At 33.3% G+C, this 17260-nt stretch overlaps 2 protein-coding genes across 2 annotated transcripts in view; one reads left to right on the forward strand and one right to left on the reverse strand.

The window, feature by feature from the left end:
- Positions 1 to 4608: 4608 nt before the first annotated feature.
- The window catches only part of LOC123554454 (putative glycerol kinase 5), a 47960-nt gene continuing 35308 nt past the window's right edge, over positions 4609 to 17260 (forward strand). The window contains exon 1 of the mRNA XM_053548081.1: positions 4609 to 4735. The gene's annotated coding sequence lies outside the window, so the exon portion shown is untranslated. The remainder of the gene's footprint in view (positions 4736 to 17260) is intronic.
- LOC123555946 (uncharacterized) lies at positions 8613 to 9350 on the reverse strand. Its single transcript, XM_045346534.2, has one exon. It carries the CDS (start codon positions 9348 to 9350, stop codon positions 8613 to 8615), a length of 738 nt encoding a protein of 245 aa, XP_045202469.2.

The raw sequence follows: 17260 nt of genomic DNA on the forward strand, positions 1-17260 counted from the left end.
TTCATGAAATAAATTTAAAGGCTCAAGAAATGGGGATCCGGACATTTGCCCCCCAGGACATTTGCCCCCCAATGAAAAAGTGGACTGCTGGACATTTGCCTCCCAGTTGAAATGATAGATAGGACATTTGCCCCCCAGTGCTTATTTTTGAAACGGACATTTGCCCCCCAATAGTTTTGTCCCCCAGTGATTTTTTGGGAACTTGATACAAGACATTCGTCATATTTTAGGGGACAATGGCTTTGTTTTATACAATTTTGTAGTAGATAATTGCCAAATTAACAAGTTTGAGTGTTAAAAACATTGCACTAATTAAGAAATTATAACACTGTTATGAGCACTTTTATTACTCAATAATAGGCTATTATTTACCTTAACACCTGAAAGTAATTAACATATTTATCAAATTATTTTTACTAAAACACTTTTTTGTTACTGAAAATTGCCTTTTAGAGTAATTTTGATAATCAAGTTTCAAGTTTATTCAATACTCAATTCATGTAGTACATGACAATATGAGCTATAACAAATATACATATTATAATATATAAAAGATATGTAAACATGTACGTGTCTCGTTTTGTACAAAGGAGGGAGATACGTTTTTAATAGTAGTCAACATGTATTTATAAACTTCAATGTATATTACTTCTCCATAGAAATATCAAATACAAAATGGCCCGATAGATAACAGGTGGCGTTTCTAACAGAGACGAATTAATAAAACCAGTTAGTGCATTGAAAACAATTCAAACTTTGCATAATACATATAGTTCCTAAAATTTACCTGTTATGAAATTTCATAATAATTTCCTTTACAAACATACAAAAATGTCTATATTTATCAAAATGTTTTGTGTTGATGTTCATAATAGATTTAAACAGCATAATATTTGGGCGTCTTAAATTTTGTCGTTCTAGTAATCTTCTTCTTAATACAGACAGTTCTTTACATTCTAACAAATAGTGATATTCATCACCTATACTTCCTATACAATTACACAGTGTACATTTACGTAAGTGAAGTTCTGTTCCATTCCAGCTTCCCGTTTCAACCGGGAGTCTGTTATTACGCGTTCTAAATTTAATTACATATCTAAGTAAGTTATGAGGTGTATTAACTAAGTAAGGTTCAAACTGGAATTTTTCTTTAAACAATCGATAATTTTTACATTTACTTGAATTATTGATGGTGGAATACCATTCATTCAAAAATAGATCGGACAACTTCTGTTTGACGCATGCAATCAACCATTTGTGGTTTGGAAATTCTTGATTAGTCCACACATTAAGTAAACCACATTTAACAAATATATCACGGATATGTTTGATCCATTGAAATGTCTGCCTATTAACATTTGCACATTTATTAAAATTGCTAAGTACTATAAAGTATAGGGAACAAGACAACTTAAAAGCATTAGGTACAACAAGTTTAGACCAAAAGCTAACCATCCTGGTATCTATATCAATACTTAATGGTTTAACACCAGTTTCACCGTATACAATGCAATTGGGTGTACTTGATTTCAGACCCAATATATGTTTAAGATATTTCAGTTGTATTTTTTCAAGAACATTATTATTACCATAACCCCAACATTCACAACCATACAATAAAATAGGTTTAACAAGTTTATCAAATAAATCTATCTGCATATCTATAGGTAATTGTAGGTTTTTTGCTTTTTTTAATAGACAATACATAGCTTTGGTAGCTTGGTTTGCAATATGCTGTTTTGCCTTAGAAAAACAACCGCTTCTACTAAATGATATACCCAAATATTTGTATTCTTCAACAATTTCTAAAATCTCATTCTTATAAGTAAAATTATACTGTAAGGGTCTTCCTTTGGAAAATACAATAACTTTCGTTTTGGATGTATTGACCGTTAATTTCCAATTATAGCAATAACATTCATATAAATTAATAGCATTTTGTAAATCAATAGCCGACTCTGATACTATAACAGTGTCGTCTGCATACAGAATAACAAATAATTTAACTAAACCAATCAGTTCATTATTTAGAGTAACTCCTTGTGCACTGTTTCTGCTTTCAAAGTATTCATGTAGATCGTTGAGATAGAATGAAAACAAAAGAGGTGACAGATTTTCACCCTGTCTTACACCAATGGTGCATGGAAAAAATTCCGATTTTTCACCATTTACACACACACATGTTTTAGCATTATTATAAATACTTTTAACAACATTTAAAAACTTTCCAGTTATATTATAATGACTGAGTTTTGTCCACAATTTTGGCCTATATATAGTATCAAAAGCACTTTTCAAATCTATGAATGCACAAAAAAGCTTCTTTCTAGAATTATGCAGTAAATCGATAAGCATTTTAAGTACGTACATATTATCAACGGTGGAATATCCCTTTCTAAATCCTGCTTGATACTGATTTATAAGCTCATTTGCCTCTGCAAATTTTTGTAAGCGTATATTTAATATAGACGTAAACAATTTACCAAAGCAACTAAGTATCGTTATTGGTCTATAATTGCTGGGTTCAGTAACATCACCCTTGTTTTTAAATATCGGGTTAATTAACCAACTGTCCAACAATCAGGTACAATACCATGGTTAAAAACAATATTGAAAAGCTTATGGTATACATGTTTCAAAATAGGTATAGAGTGTTTAATATGTTCATTCAAAACTTCATCTAAGCCACATGCTTTATTATTTTTTGTAGCGCTTTCACAGCAAATTCAATTTCTTCAATTGATATTTCTCTGTTAAGCATATCATTATTGATAGTATGTATATTTGGCATGTCATTATCTGGTGGCATATCTTCACCATTACTACTAATGTTAACATTTTTGAAAAAATCGTACATATCTTTTAACTGTACGGCAACAACATTTTTCTTGCCACCATTCAAAATTTTCCAATACTCTCTAGGGCTTGATTTTTTCAATTGTTTTAGTTTTTCTACATTTGACCTTTTGAATTTTTATGATTTTCATTCATAGATTTTTTATATAATCTACTGCAAGATTTCAAATTTTGCTTATGTAATTCATTTTTCCGTAATTTATACAGATATTTTGCTCGGTGAAAATTACGCCGTGCTGTTTTACAATCAGCATTGAACCACCTTGGCATAGAATTAGTTTTCCTTCTAGTACCACTTGGCTTATCTTTAACAATGTTTCTAACAAAGCTATTTTCAACACTATTACTAAATACACAACATATATCTGTTACTATTTTGTTAACAATTTCCTGAGTACATGTATTATCATTTTCAATCTGACATAATAAAACAACCAAAAATACAGTTATATATACTAGCATATAGGACAAAAATATTGGGGGGGGGGGGGGGGGGGGCAAATGTCCATTCCAAAAATAAGCAATGGGGGGCAAATGTCCTATCTGCCATTTCAACTGGGTGGCAAATGTCCAGCAGTTCATTTTTTCATTGGGGGGCAAATGTCCTGGGGGGCAAATGTCCTACAATCCAAGAAATGATGTGTAAGATGAAATAAAGATTCAAAGAGTCTTTTTTTTCGTCACACATTTAATGTTAAACTGCGATAGAGGTATACATTGCATCCTGCCGTAGCGGTCACCTACAGGTATTAATTAAGCAGCCACCTGCCTTATGTAGCCAATCAAGAAACTTCCCAAACTGACTTTTCTATTGTTCCGAATGAAAAGTTCTAGGATATTGTTTTGACATAACTATGGGCAACACATTTGACCCTCATCCTTGACTGGAGCTTATTTGAAACTGAATAAGGAAGATCAAAGTTTAAACTGGTATCTACAATGTATGACATACTTTGCTTGAAACAACATTATGGATATATTTAAAGCTGTATATTTTCTAGTATCATAACTTTTTATTGGTATAAAATACTCGTGCAATTTTGAAGGAATGGTAAGTATAAACGTGTAACAAGAAGTTATCATAAGGTCCAACACATCTGACAGAATGAGTTTTGCTATTGTTTGTTTAAGTTCTATATTTGAGTAATTTAAGTCTATAATTTATGTCGAAGAATTTGACGGGAAACTTATTCCGCCACTATTGGAATAAAAAGTAGCTTTTTACATCTCCAGCTGATAAAAGACGTTTTTTCCCTGCATTTTTTGAATTTCCTTGCATTAAGGAAATTACATTACATTAAGTATTAAGGTTTCTGTCTCTTAATATTATTAGAATGCAGCTGTCAGCAGGTTTTTTTTCTCATTTTGTTTTACAAATGCAATGACACTGCAACTTATGTTCATATAACAAAGTAATGTGATCCAAGCAACTGAAACGCAAAATTCTTACTTTGCGGCATTCATTTCGCTATTTACATTTAAAAGCAATTGTTCCATTGTATTGTAAATACTTTTTTTTTACATTAAGCCGCAGTGTTTCGATTATGATGCAAATGTATCTGATATGATATACTGTCATTGAGACAAATAAACATTTTTGACTGCCATTATATCTGAGAAATCTTTCTAAAATTTCTTCATTGACGTGTCTGAATGATGAAAGGATCATGAAAGGCTATCAAATTATGTTAGTATGTCATCCACTTTTTGCAAAAGTAAAACTTATTTTGATATAAACCAGCATGGTATCATCTACATTTGAGCACTGATCTACAGTGAAATTTAAAGTGCACGACTACAATAGAAATTATTATATGAATCACAATTGTGAAACATTTACTATAAGCTGTAGGATTAGGAGTACCAAAATCTGCATAAGGTAAATTTAATTTTTTTATTTTGACCGTTTCCCATAGTTTCAGGTATGCATATGGAACAGAAATGATTTTCACATACTGTACTAGCTTATAAATAGATGCAGTCTAAATAATATGCACAATGATTTGTAACAGATAATGTGACTTGAGTTTAAGCAGATAACGGCAAAGGGAAAGGGCTAAATTAGATTTTTAACGAGCAAAAAACTGTGGAAAATTGACTGTGGAAAATTTTCTGCCTACGTGCCTGGTCCGCCATCTTGAATTTAATTTTTATTAAAAGATGTTTTAGTTGATAACAGAACAGAACATATATTTTATTAGATTTGTACATAGTACATCATCAATATAAATTTAACATTTACATTACATATACATCACGTGTAACTGTATGATAAAGTATAATAAAAACAGTTTACATAGAGGATGATCATAGATCATAGTTTACTAGACATTTATGATAGTATTTCTAATTTCTAAACTTTCTTTAACATATTTTGCAAATTTGTATAATAGAGATTTGTTAGTAGTTTGCAACAACTGAATAAATTTGAACATCGATGGTCTTACATAAAAGTATTTCTTTATATATTTCTTACGTAAATTCCTGTAACAAGGACAAATTAAAATAAAGTGGTACTCATCTTCGATATCATAAGTATTACAACATTGGCAATGTCTCTCATTTCGTGGCAGTCTATTTCTATTAAAACGACAGGTTTGTATTCTGAGAGAATGAGCGGATAGTCTTAATCTAGAAATGTAAAATCTTAAGTTACCCGGTAAAATATCAAGATAATTTTCATATGACAAACTTGTTTTACATTGTAAGTAAAGTTCTAACACCTTGCTGTTTTGAATGGAGTTATGCCAGTCTTGCATGTAATTATCAATCAATCTTTGTTTAAATATATTAGGGAATGTTTTACAATCTATATTATCACTATATATAAAACAGTCAGAAAATCCATGCGTATCTAACAATCTTTTAACATTTGATATCCAATTTTTACAACCTTTAAAGCAATCAGAAACATTTTGCTCATAAATCCTTTTCAATATAATATTGTCTGTACTTAACAACTTACACCAATATCTAATTACCCTAACATATCGAGAAATATACAGAGGATATCTCCCTAATTCACCATAAACTCCAGCATTACATGTGCTTAATCTGACCTTAAGAATACTTTTACAAAATTTGAGGTGAATACGCTCCATTTCTTTAGATTTAGTACAACCCCAAACCTCAGAAGAATAATTTAAGATAGAGCCGACAAAAGAATCAAATAATTGGCATTGGAGTTTAGGTTTTACATCATATTTTTTACAATTGAGCATCAGTACTTTCAACGCTTTTAGTGATTTGCCTGTTAGATGTTCTAGATTCATTGAAAAATTACCAGTATAGTTGAAAATGGTACCGAGATAGTTAAAATTATCTACAGTTTCTAAAGACTCCCCTTATATAACCACTGTTCATTTGCAAATATAGCGCCTCTTTTTCTAAATACCATTACTTTAGTTTTATGGTATTAACTTCTAAACCCCAGAGAGAACAATAATCAGACAAACTATCTAGGCTGTTTTGTAGGTCTTCAGGTGATTTTCCCAGAATTGCCATATCATCAGCAAATAGCAATAATATTAAAACAATATCATCAAAAGGCAAACCAGAATCAATATTACTTTGTAAATGTAGTTCTAAGTCTTCAACAAATAAAGAAAAGAGCAGAGGCGAAATTACCTCCCCTTGACGCAATCCGACTGCATAGTTGAAGAAATCTGAAAATGTGTTACAACATCGTACACACGATTTCACCTTTTCATACATGTCTTTAATAACGCGTAAAATTTTACCTTGGATACCATTCTATATAATTTAAGCCACAAACAGTTTCTATTTATGCTATCAAAACAGGATTTCAAATCAATAAATCCAACATATAAACGTTGGTTGTTATTCAAATAATGTTGTATAACGGAATGCAAAATAAATATAGCATCTACAGTAGATTTGCCTTTTCTGAAGCCGAATTGCGCATCAGAAATGACATTGTTATTTTCACAAAATTTTTCTATTCTTTTATTTAAAACTGTCGTGAACAATTTCGAGAAACAACTTACAAGTGTTATTCCTCTATAATTCTGAACATTTTTTGAATCACCTTTCTTATGAACAGGTATAATAATTCCTTCTGTCCATTTATCTGGGAAAAAACCAGACTCTAAAACTGCATTAAATAAATCACATAAATGAGAAATCAAAATATCTATACATTCTATAAAATATTCATTAAGAAGGAAATCTGGGCCTGCTGCTTTTCCCTTCTTAAGTGATTTTACCGCACATAAAATTTCTTCAGGCGATATAGGTACATTCAATTCTTCAAATGCACAGTCACAATCATCAAAATCATTTTCTTGACAAAAAGTATTGGCTTCATTATTGTTACATTCAAAAACATTGTTACATAAATTTGAGAAATAGGTACAGAATTCGTCCACAGAAATGTCATTACTTCCAACTGATTTTTTCTTATTTTTGAAATATTTCCAAAATTGCTTAGGTTTACAAAATCTCTGCTTTTCTATTTCAGAGTATTTATTTTTCAAATATATTTTCTTCTTTTTACTTATCAAGTCTTTATACGCTTTTTTGCATTTACAAAAATACTCCTTACTTGCTTTAGTTTTACAGTTATTAAAAGCGCTTAAAGAATCCAAGTATTTAGCTTTTGAAATTTTACATTCATTATCGAACCAGTCTGCATCTTTAACATGAGATGTGTCAATAAATGACACATTATTTTTACTCTTTAATGTTTTTGAAAACAGGGGATCTGCTACACTCCGTATCATATTTGTAAATGTATTCAACGCATCATTTACAGAGGCGCGATTACTGTTATCAATTCTATCCGTAAGCCGATTAAATTCCGGCAATTTTGCAATCAGATTAGCTCGAAATGTATTTACATAATCATTATTCCAGTTATATAAAACATGTGTGCTTTCGTCGCCAGAAGGCGATGTAGTATTACAGGAAAGAGAAAAACTAACGGGAGTGTGATCACTCCATTCATTTACAGACTGTATAGTGAAATTACAAATACTTGAAAAATTTATTTCCTTTGTTAATAGATAATCAATCACAGATGCTCCATGCTGCGTAACATAAGTATGTGAACCAATATTGAAGTCATTTCCCAATCTACCGTTAACTATACGGAGATTATTGGATTTACAAAGATCAAGTAGTTTTGTACCAAAATTGTTACAAGTTTTGTCCATTGAGGCCCGTTCCATGTTATTATCGGGAACATAATCATCGTCATCAAAAAACTGATTGACATGATCGAAAACAACAAAATCCCTCTTATCGCCTACTCTACTATTAAAATCGCCTATTAAATAGACAGGGCCTTTATTCTCAAAGTGTGCAATATCATTTTCAATAATTTCAAATAAATCTACATTGTTCGTATTGTATGCCGGAGAATCCTCACCCCAGAGATAAATACCGCATATGTAAACATCAGTATCTAAACGAAAAAAGTTTTTGTCTAATTTAATCCATATGCACGTGTCATATTGGTTTTTTATAACTGATATACTAGCTGAAAGTTTGTCTTTATAATATAGAGCAACTCCACCGCTTGGCCGTTTCGCTCTTCGATGTTGGAATTTTCTATAAAAGTTGTGCACTTTATAACCCGTTAGCTCAATATTACTGTCACTACTAGTCCATGTTTCATACAAGAAAATAATATCCTGATTTGATAAAATATTTACAAACTCTGAATTATCCCTTTTATTTATTCCAAGTCCATTGACGTTCCAGGATAATATTTTCAGCTCACCCTCGGCGTATTCCTAGTCACGTACAGGTTTGCCGTTAATGTAGAGGGTGTCATATGATATCCAGGACGTGTTACCTTCACGCCGGGCCTCTTTCATTTTAGGAAGGAGCTTCTTCCTTTTATCCACGATGTCTTTTGGGAATTGTTCATTCACATAATACGGAGTACTGGACAATGTCTTCCACTGTTTTCGGACGAGTTCTTTTTCTTTATATAGTGTGAATTTGGCAACAATGTTGCGACATCTTCCGTCATGCTTAGCTCCCATTCGATGAACTCTCTCAAAGGACATCTTGTTCACTAGGTCTTCCGCGATTTTCATTTTTTCTTTAAAAAATTCCCGTAGTTTAACCTCGGTAGTTTCGCTAGTTTCGGTCGGGGCCTCAGGGATATTTGAAAACACGAGGTTGTTGCGCATAGACTGCGCCTGTAAATATGACATGTCATTTCTTAGTTCCTCCTTTTGTTTTTCAAGAGTTGATATTTTTATACTTGTCTGTGTTAGAGCAAAATCTACGCTTTCAGTTTTATCCTCGATTGATGCTAGCCTTTCGCTAGTTTTTTTATCAATGTCATGCAAATAGTTCCATATTTTTTTCAACTCACTGCTAAATCCTTCAACTTTCTTATCAAGTTTCTCAAATGCCTCAAATTTTTTGTCCATTTCAGAAATTCTACCGTCAATCCGTTTAAGATATGTTAAAATGTCTGAATTCGACGGTTCCTTTGTTATGCCACTATTAGATTCCATATTATTTTGGTGGGTGGGGATAACAACTTGACAAAGTGTTTTTAGACTTGGTTTTAACTGTCTTAAGATATATTCTACAGAACTGCAGATTTTTTTATCAATTTTAAACATTTTAAACAAATTTTATGCTCGTATGAACTTTGGAAAAAAAATCAAAACAAAAATACAAAGATAAACTGTATATAATAGTGTAATACATGTACTAACAGTAGATTCTACATAAATAAATAAATAAAAAAAAAACTGAAAAAGATTAGTGACAAGCGTAATATCGCATTTGAACATTGTAATATCACAGATGGTTCGGGAATGCTTTGTGAACGTGTTATACGTGCACATAATAGACTGGTTGATGGCTCCATGGGTAAGAAACTATAATTCACAATAAACTTATACAGCACTCAGTGCTCATGAGGAAGATAATCCGTACAATTGGGTATTTCGCTTCCGGGTCGTGACATCACCAGGAAAATGTCGTCTTGTGGAAGAGGCTAAAATATAAAACATATGGTAAGCACCATAGCAAATACAAATAAAAGCATAAAACTGCTCCGTTGGGTACACCATACCTCTGAGACGCTTGTTGTCATGTTCTTGCCGTCACCAAGCTACCACTGTACCGCGTCACGCTTGTTGTCTCGTTTTCGCCGTCGCCAAGCCACCACTGTACGGCGTCACACTTGTTGTGTCGTTCTGGCCATCGCCAAGCCACCACTACCGCGTCACGCTTGTTGTCTCGTTGTCACCGTCATCAAGCCACCACTGTACCGCGTCACGCTTGTTGCCGCCAAGCCACCACTGTACCGCATCAAGCTTGTTGTCTCGTTGTCACCTTTACCAAGCCACCACTGTCCCGCGTCACGCTAGTTGTCTCGTTGTCGCCGTCGCCAAGCACACATGTTGTCCCGTTGTCGCCGTCACCAAGCCACCACTCTACCGCGTCATGCTTGTTGTCTCGTTTTCGCCGTCACCAAGCCACCACTGTACCACATCACGCTTGTTGTCTCTTAGTCGCCGTCACCAAGCCACCATTGTACTGCGCCAAGCTTGTTGTCTCGTTGTCGCCGTCACCAAGAGACCACTGTACCGCGTCACGCTTGTTGTGATAGCAGTGACATTTTACTTTTGACTTTTACCACACTTAACACAAATTAAGTCGCAATAAGATCTCGGTTACTATTGAAAACCAGCTAGATTCCATCACATGTTCGAGAGATACTACCCCTGAAAGGGGCAAATTTTCTATTCTAACCCTCTCAGCCATATAAGGTTTCATTTATGCTTGAATTTGATACAAAACTTGCATATGTGTGCCCAATCACATGATCGCGCTACGTCATTTTGAGCCCGAAAATGAAAGTGGAAACGTAAACAAAAATTATAAATAAGTTTTGTTATTCAGTATATTGTATTAATATCATCTACATCATTCGAAACCTATTTGAAAGTGCTACCCACGGTATTGCAATTGTCCCGCCAAAACCTGTTCGTTTTAACGTTATTCCTGTTCAACCACTTTCGACAGTATGCGCTCAATGTGCAAGTCAATTGAACAGGAATAGCATTAAAACGAAAACCTTTTGGTGAGGAAATCATAGTACCGGGGATAGCATTTTCAAAATATAAACACAATATATAGATAACAAGAAATATCTTTAAAAATGATGGTCGGCGAATTGTAATAAGGAAAGAAGTTTATGAATTTTTCATCTAACATTCATCTTTCATCTAACATTTTTCAAATTGCAAAACTAAACACCGCACTTTAACAATTTAAATGGTTCTCTTTTAATTCTTCGCAAAGGTTTCGTAGGGTTGCAATTTTGTTTCGTTTATCCTTAGACAAATAATTACAGCAGTAGTTTGATAAAGATTCATGAAGCGGTTCATGAGAAAATGTCATTAAACGTGTTTATATTTTTAGCTAAATTGGTCCCTATCCCCATTTGTAACAAAATAGCAGGAGACCTTACGATATTGTTACACATCGAGTTTGATAAAAATCCATTACATTTTAGTGGTTAATGCGAAGAAAGGCATATCTACTTTTAGCTATAGTGGTCCGTAATAGGGCCCAAGTTCCTATATAAATAAATTTGGAAGAGGACATTATAATGATGCTCCAGACCAAGTATGACAAAGATCCACCAAACTGCTCATGAGACGCTGTATAAAGGCATTTCTAGTTTTAGCTCTAGCAGCCCCTAAAAGGGGTCAAATGTCTCAGCTGAACAAAGTTGGCTGCGGGCCTATTATAAATAAAGATGCTACAAATCAAGTTTGATTAGAATACATGAGAAAAAATCAATTAAAGGATTTTTTTTAATTATTTTTATTTATTTCTAAAATAGGCCAACTGATCCCGCTTTAACAAATAGCATATTCGCTATTCATGAATCTTTGGACAATGACGTCACACCTATAAAAAAAAGTGAAGGTCAAGCAAAACATACAATTGTAATTATTTCAATATTTCTGTTTCATAAGCAAAGTTTGACCGTAGGCATATCACATAGATAAACTGTATGCAGCGTACCTTCATTTCAGTGTAATGAGATTCAGTCATTATATAGCATATATATGATAAAACAGATTTCAACTGAGTTCAATATTTGCATACCATACTAAAGAAAAATATTCATATATAATAAATCAGTTAAATAATTTATAACAAATATATCAAAGCAAACAAGTACTCATTTTAATATGCAATCTGAATAAGTCACAAAAGCAAGAAACCTTTTCATATACAGACGACAATTGTAACAAGGAAAATATTTTAAAAAGCACTTCTCTACATAAAAGACTTTAATCACACCCTTATTCATGTGATACACAGGCCGTATTCAGCTCTTTCTTTAATTTAATATATGTTGGTATTTGAACAGGTTTTTATCATATTTATTAAACTTACTTATCATTTTGAGATATATCAATATTCTTGCTAAATATACTGAGCCAAAGTTAGCTTTAAAACTGTGAACAGAGTCGTTTAGGAAAAACGCTTTGTCTACATTCCACTCAGCGTAGCACAATCAACAGAGTGAAAGAAATAGACACTCTCGTCCAATCAGGCAGAGTGTTGCATAAATCTTCCATTTTGATAAATTATCTATAATGCGTTATCAAGTAGTTTGATTTGCAAACTGAAGTCACGTGGCATAGGTAACGAAAACGAATTTAGACGGCGTCGCCGAAAAAAACTTACGCCCTGATTTTCAATTTTTGTTTATCTTTCTATTTTCACTTTCGAGCTCAAAATGACGTAGCGCGATCACGTGATTAGGCACACTGTGCATGGAATTTTTATCTTAATAATCTCTAGGTCAAGTTCGAAACTTTGTCACGTGGGGTCAAAAACTAGGTCACCAGGTCAAATCAAAGGAAAAGCCTGTTAACGCCACACGCCACATTCATGGCCTTATCTTCAGTAATGTTTATCTTGATAATTCTAAGGCTAAGTTTAACATTGAAAGATAAACGGAGAAACAGAGTACAAATAACTAACAACAGACAAGCAGAAAGAAATGTTACAATAAATGAAAGACAAAAATTCCATTCTCCTGTGAATACTGTCACAGCGCCAATCAAACATATTAAGAGACCTTTAACTCCTTGTTCTAGTGCCAAGAGGACGACAAGGAATCAATTCATTTCAGTTATTCTCATTATAACAACTGAAGAGATATTACAGCTGGGAACATATTTAAATATGCTAAAACATGATTTAAAAAACCTATAAAAATGACAAACGGTTGCAGCATGTGCAGTGTGCTGGAGAATACTTCCCCGCCCTCACCCTGCCAGTTTGTATATTAGATAAGTTGATCTGTTCTATGATGTAAAAGTCGCATGTGGAAAGCATTTTATCCTACCCGGCTTATACAAGATATAGCACAAAATCGGCCTGCCTAATAAACTTTGCTTTATTCAGTCAGTGTCAAAATATCACTTTTGCGGGAAATTTTGAAATCGTAAATTTTATCAAAATTTTTAATTGAACCCGATGCCATTGTATTGGAAATGTTTGAATTTAGAAAATGAGTGGTCAAATTATAGGTTTTTATCAAGAAACAAAAAAGTTATTGCTATTTTTCACTTTTACGGCACTTTAGCCGGAAATTTTGAAAACATATTTTTTCCGAATTTTTCATTGAAACCGTTATCATTGTATTGGAAATGTTCTAACTAAGAAAATAAGTTATAATATCAAAAGTTTTTATCCAGAAACAAAAAAGTTATTGCAATTTTTCAATTTTATCCGCAAATTTTATTGCACTTGCAAACGTTATATATGACTCAAGTCTGCACTCTGTTGCTCTTTCCAACGACATTTTCCCCAATATTCTGAGCACGTAGGATAAATAGAATATTAGATTACTGTCTGAAAAATTTAAATTTATTAGGCTCGTCTACGAAAATATATAAGGCTCGGCAACAGCCTCGCCTAATATATTTTCTTCAACTCGCCTAATAAATTTAAAATTATCCAGCAATAACCTAATATTCTCTATTAATCAAACAATCGATATTGTCAGTTGATATTTTGTATATAATAAGGGAAAAGGAAAATGAAGAAAACCTTCATTCTTTAATATCAATAACCATAATTGAGGTGTATTTAGTACGAAATAACATGGCGTTATTATTTGGTTATTATTTAGTTGATTTAGTAAAATAATTATGGTTTAAAATAAAGTTTTTCGTGTGTGCATCCAACAGAACGGAAGTGCAAATCAACAGTATATCATTACTAAACTGCTGCTGTCTGATGTCAAAGTGATTTCATGGACCTACCCCAATTAAAATCCCAGGAAAATACTGTTTATTTAAGTTAAAAATCCATAACGAACATTAAAGAAACAAGATCCACCGCACCCTGCGTTGGAATCATTTTAGGTCGATTTTTTCATATGCATGTAATGAAAATCCACCTATTACGAAGAAATAGTTTTTGCTTGACAGGGCCGTACTTACGATTTGCTGCAAACGTGCTCAGGGGTCGTTGTACAAGATTTTACCATTTTTATTGGGAATTCTACAAAAACGGCAGTCCCTCGTCAACCTGTACAGAAGTGCTTTACATCAATGACAAAGAATTGCACTGAACAAGTGTTGCTGGTTGGAAGAGTACACATATGGGCTCCTGTCTCACTGGTTGTTTTCAGACAAACGTGAAAAGGACATTAGAAAACGTACCGATGACAGCATAAATGTAGTCAGTCGGCCATATTTCTCCACCGCTTCTGCGACGAATCCTCCACCGCTGCGGCGTTGGAATCACCGCTTCTGCGAAAGCTATGGCCTGTGTGATTTTGAAGCGTCTCAAAAGGCCTCCTGAGGACAAAGTTAGAAACTATGGAAAAATTGTTTTACGAACTTCCCTTTAATAGATTTATTTCAACTACTGGATCGGATAATAATTTACTGTCAAACAAATTTACTCAATATACTAGTATTAGTGATCGTTCATATTACGAGATATAAACATGCGATGCTAAAAAATAGCATTTCATGAAAAAAACTTAGGATGCCACAAATTTGCTTGTAAAAATGATTTATCAGCTCCTTTGCAAGAAAAAAAAAAAAAACAACCGAGAAAACGTTGTTACAAACAGGGAATTTTATTGCTCGAGTTTGTCTTTTACTAGCGTCAGAATATTTTAATATTGATGTTAATTTTGTTCTTTGGGTATTTTTGCTTCGTTTGAGCTAAATTGAGTTTTAGCGGCATATGTCAAGAAGACTCTGTTCGATCAATATTCAGCTGATTTACTATCTTTAAAGTATGATTTTTATTTTTTTTATAATTAAAATCATTATCTATGTTTCTCTTTTGTCAATCACATTAAAGTAATGTCTAAGAATAATATCACGATGGCGAAACACAAAACGTCAGTTACTGCATAAATAATTTATATTAATAAATACTATCAGTACATGTATTTGTATTAATATGTAGAAAATAGAACAAAATCCTGCTAGTTCTTACTGTTCAGGCGCCAATGTAAGGTGTTTGGTTACCTTAAGTGAACTTCTATTTGAAGGGGTATAACGACATATCTTACAAGAACACTGAAATAGCCCGTGTTAATAGTATGTATGTACAGTTTAATCATGAGTCAACCCACGTTTTTTCTAGCATATGTTAAATTTCAAGGACAATAATGTATTTTAAGGTTCTTGTCAGATGTTTCTTTATATCCTTTCAATGAGAGGTAAACAAACACCTTACTTGAACGTCTTCAAGCACTTATCAGCACCAGGGGGGACCCTATTCTATTTTCTACATATTAATATAACACATGTATAATTAGATTTATTATTAATACAAATTAATTTATTGCATTTACCATTAATAGAAATCTCTGAAGTGATTAAAAAAATTGATCAATGTAATACCATTCCTTGACACGTTTTTAATCCTATTCATCCCCATTGTGTACCCTCAAGCAAAGATTTGCATATATCGTATACATACATTTAAAACATTTTCTACATGTTTCAATGACACTGAAACTTTAAAATGTGTTCAAGAACAATTTCAAAACTTTCCAAAAAATAATCAGCTTCATATTTGCCAAAACATTATATAAACAGTTTCGTTCTTTTATATCAAAACTGAAAACACATTGACATCATTTCCGTGCTTAAAGTTACAAAGATCTCTATATATAAACTATTCCAAGAGCCTCTGTTGAAAAAAAAACCTGTTGACTGATGACCTTTCCCTGAAGGGATGTGGTAGGTTGACAAAAATTATCTCCCCTTTTCGTTAGGGAAGGGGAGTTTCAAGTGATGCGTGTATGTGGTCGCACGGTCACCTTTTTTTTACAGTCCTTTTTTTTCTTTGGTTAGAAGTGCTCCGTTGGCAGGGCTCTAGTGTGCTAGTAAGACTATTTTCACTGACCATTTATAACAATGTTCAGTATAAAGTCTTTATAGCTGTGAGAACTACTGATGAAGCGTTGATCACAGTGTTCAGAGTGCTCTGAAAGCTGCTTACTGAACATTGCTCAGATGCTAGTTTTCATGGCATCCTGAAAGCTGCTTACTGAACATGGCTCAGTAGCTAGTTTTCATGGGACTCTAAAAGCTGCTTACTGAACATTGCTCAGTTGCTAGTTTTCATGGGATTCTGAAAGCTGCTTACTAAACATTGCTCAGTTGCTTGTTTTCATGGGACTCTGAAAGCTGTTTACTGAACATTGCTCAGTTGCTAGTTTTCATGGGATTCTGAAAGCTGCTTACTGAACATTGCTCAGTTGCTAGTATTCACGGCGGTGTGACTGTTGCTTACTGAACATGGCTCATTTGCTAGTTTTCATGGGACTCTGAAAGCTGCTTACTGAACATTGCTCAGCTGCTAGTTTTCACGGCGGTGTGAAAGCTGCTTACTGAACATTGCTCAGTACTTAGCTATCAAGCTCCTCACAGCGGTCACCTTCCCTTGCGTTCATTATAACTGCGATTTAATGTAATTTTAAAGGGGAAATAATCGCTGCGGGGAGTTTGAGTAGCTGTTCACGCCATTGCGTGTGTAGTGTGATTACTACCTACAGAGTAGTGTCTACTAAAAATTGTAAAAATCTCACTAATGTTTGATTTTAGGACAAATTGACGCAAAATACGTCGAATACCGCCGAATTAATGTTCTACGGCTGTTCTCAGAATCCATTTCACATACATTGTAACGATATATCTTTGATATTTATATAGACTTAATACTACATATAGAGAATAACAGAGCAGCTACTGTCTTTTGATATCATTGTTATCAGGTCTCGGCTGATATGGGCTGGAAGGGGTGAGGGAAGCGAACCCCTTCCGCCCATATCAGCCGAGACCTGATAACATTGATATCAAAAGACAGTAGCCTGTTATTCTCTATTAATCAGTGTATTTAGTTA

The sequence above is a fragment of the Mercenaria mercenaria genome, chromosome 7 (assembly GCF_021730395.1).
Source record: "Mercenaria mercenaria strain notata chromosome 7, MADL_Memer_1, whole genome shotgun sequence".
NCBI classification, from domain to species: Eukaryota; Metazoa; Mollusca; class Bivalvia; order Venerida; family Veneridae; genus Mercenaria; species Mercenaria mercenaria.